General features: G+C 52.6%; 1 protein-coding gene across 1 annotated transcript in view; it reads left to right on the top strand.

The window, feature by feature from the left end:
• Positions 1-2,444, top strand: part of INO80B (INO80 complex subunit B) — a 200,544-nt gene extending 198,100 nt beyond the window's left edge. The window contains exons 3-5 of the mRNA XM_088454461.1: positions 261-373; positions 1,186-1,346; positions 1,450-2,444. Coding sequence (XP_088310587.1) covers positions 261-373; positions 1,186-1,346; positions 1,450-1,983 — 808 coding nt within the window. The 3' untranslated portion in view covers positions 1,984-2,444. The remainder of the gene's footprint in view (positions 1-260; positions 374-1,185; positions 1,347-1,449) is intronic.
• The last annotated feature ends 793 nt before the right edge of the window (positions 2,445-3,237 follow it).

The raw sequence follows: 3,237 nt of genomic DNA, 5'->3' as shown, positions 1-3,237 counted from the left end.
CTCTCCCATACTTACCTGACACACACACACACACACACTCTCCCATACTTACCTGACACACACACACACACACACTCTCCCATACTTACCTGACACACACACACACAATCTCCCATACTTACCTGTTACATTGTCACACTCACCAGCAGTTGGCGCTAGTGAGCTGACTCCCCTGTAATACCCCTGTGTGTCTGGGCTCAGTGACTCTGTCCTGTGCGTCTTTTATTCCCAGTGATCTGAGTACTCTCCTCTCTCTGCAGTGTCCCCACATTTACCGTCGTCCCAGAGCAGTCACAGTCCCCTGTCATGGTTGTGGATGAGGATGATGAGCCCCTGGAAGGAGTACCTATAGAGCAGTACCGAGCATGGCTGGGTGAGGCTGAGATACTGGAGAACCATTGCCTTACACAGGTGGTAGGAGTGTTACTGTACACGGGGGAGTAGGCGGGGCAGTGTTACTGTACACGGGGGAGTAGGCGGGGCGGTGTTACTGTACACGGGGGGAGTAGGCGGGGCAGTTACTGTACACGGGGGTAGGCTGGGCGGTGTTACTGTACACGGGGGGTAGGCGGGGCAGTGTTACTGTACACGGGGGGGAGAAGCGGTGTTACTGTACACGGGGGAGTAGGCGGGGCGGTGTTACTGTACACGGGGGGAGTAGGCGGGGCGGTGTTACTGTACACGGGGGGAGAAGCGGTGTTACTGTACACGGGGGGAGGAGCGGTGTTACTGTACACGGGTAGGAGGGGAGGAGCGGGGTTACTGTACACGGGGGGGTAGGAGGAGCGGGGTTACTGTACACGGGGGGTAGGAGGAGCGGGGTTACTGTACACGGGGGGTAGGAGGAGCGGTGGTACTGTACACGGGGGGTAGGAGGCTGCAGACCATAGGTAGATAACCGGTAATGATCACCATGTAAGATTCGTCATACAAGTGGATATGACAGGCGAGTGCATATAGTGAGGTCTCAGCTTTCCCTGATAGTGGACGGCTGGTCCTGTGTAGGATGGTAGCAGTTATGATAATGGACATTTTTACTTAAAGCCCCATCCATAGAGCTGTTCCCGTAGTACAGTCAGGGCTACGCTGTGTTCTGCACCTTAGGAGGATTACTGTAAGGTCGGAGCACAGCACAGGCCATCTCCAGACCCTTCATATACACTGTATGATTGTTTCTCTATCCAGATGAGGACAGTAACATGGATCCGCTGCCCTCTCCTGTGGGGGTCCCAGAGTCCGAGCAGGAAGAGGAGACTCGATGGCTGGATGCGCTGGAGAGAGGAGAGCTGGATGTAAATGGGGAATTGAAAAAGGAGACAGATGAGACTTTACTAACCGCGCGCCAGGTGAGACGATGAGAAATATGGCAACATGCGGCTGACCACACATAGCTCTGGCCTCCTCTTATCTCCTGTACCTCGTGTGACTATGTCCTCTCTTTTTCCCCAGAGAGCTCTCTTGCAGAAGCAGCAGACCCCAGTGATTCCTCTCTACCCCCCGGTGGTCTATGCTCACCCCCCTCAGGAATTGTCTCAGGAGATGTTGGTGAAGAGGGAGGAGAAGGCCCGGAAACGGAGGCTGCAGGCGGCTAAGAAAGCCGAGGAAAGCAAGAAGCAGACGATAGAAAGACTGACAAAGACATCCAAAACGCGGGGTAGTAAGCCCACCCCGGGGAGAAGAGGGCGCCAGCCACCCTGTCCCACCATTCGCTATCAGCACAATGCACATAGTATTACTGTGTCCTACCCTCCTGGGGTACCCTACCCAGCCCCTGCTGAGCCTCTCCCGGCACTGCCAGCGCCACAGCTCTGCGGTGCTCCCGGCTGTGCCAACCCAAAGAAATACACTTGCTCTAAGACACATGTTCCGCTGTGCAGCCTGGAGTGTTACCGCGAGAACATGAGAACCCGCAGCCAGCCGAGTGCTGCCACTGCCAGGGAATATGGGGAAGGCGCAGAAAACGTTATGGAGACGTGCGCATGACGTTACTGTGACTGAGAGATTTGGACTCAGGTAGTTCTGCACTATAGAGGGGGATGAATTCTGCGCCTGTCAAGGAGATACGTGTGTGTGTGTGTGTATATATATATATATGTGTATATATATATATATATATATATATGTATGTATGATTCCGCCTATAGTAGCAGAGAGTACAGAGAGCTGCAGTTGTTGTCTTCGGGCCTCTGTACATGGCTGCCACTATTCTGCGTGTAGAGCATTGGATGACATCTAGTGATCAGCGCCTTAGTGTACAGTAGGGGAAGGGTCCTGTCATTATACTCTGTACTGTACATGGCTGCCGCTATTCTGCGTGTAGAGCAGTGGATGACATCTAGTGATCAGCGCCTTAGTGTACAGTAGGGGAAGGGTCCTGTCATTATACTCTGTACTGTACATGGCTGCCGCTATTCTGCGTGTAGAGCAGTGGAGGACATCTAGTGATCAGCGCCTTAGTGTACAGTAGGGGAAGGGTCCTGTCATTATACTCTGTACTGTACATGGCTGCCGCTATTCTGCGTGTAGAGCAGTGGATGACATCTAGTGATCAGCGCCTTAGTGTACAGTAGGGGAAGGGTCCTGTCATTATACTCTGTACTGTACATGGCTGCAGCTATTCTGCGTGTAGAGCAGTGGAGGACATCTAGTGATCAGCGCCTTAGTGTACAGTAGGGGAAGGGTCCTGTCATTATACTCTGTACTGTACATGGCTGCCGCTATTCTGCGTGTAGAGCAGTGGATGACATCTAGTGATCAGCTCCTTAGTGTACAGTAGGGGAAGGGTCCTGTCATTATACTCTGTACTGTACATGGCTGCCGCTATTCTGCGTGTAGAGCAGTGGAGGACATCTAGTGATCAGCGCCTTAGTGTACAGTAGGGGAAGGGTCCTGTCATTATACTCTGTACTGTACATGGCTGCCGCTATTCTGCGTGTAGAGCAGTGGAGGACATCTAGTGATCAGCTCCTTAGTGTACAGTAGGGGAAGGGTCCTGTCATTATACTCTGTACTGTACATGGCTGCCGCTATTCTGCGTGTAGAGCAGTGGAGGACATCTAGTGATCAGCTCCTTAGTGTACAGTAGGGGAAGGGTCCTGTCATTATACTCTGTACTGTACATGGCTGCCGCTATTCTGCGTGTAGAGCAGTGGATGACATCTAGTGATCAGCGCCTTAGTGTACAGTAGGGGAAGGGTCCTGTCATTATACTCTGTACTGTACATGGCTGCAGCTATT

This window comes from Taudactylus pleione, unplaced genomic scaffold (genome assembly GCF_031769625.1).
Source record: "Taudactylus pleione unplaced genomic scaffold, aTauple2 ptg000618l, whole genome shotgun sequence".
Lineage (NCBI taxonomy): Eukaryota > Metazoa > Chordata > Amphibia > Anura > Myobatrachidae > Taudactylus > Taudactylus pleione.
Note: the sequence above shows the minus strand (reverse complement) of the source record. Positions and strands in the feature narration are given on the sequence as shown.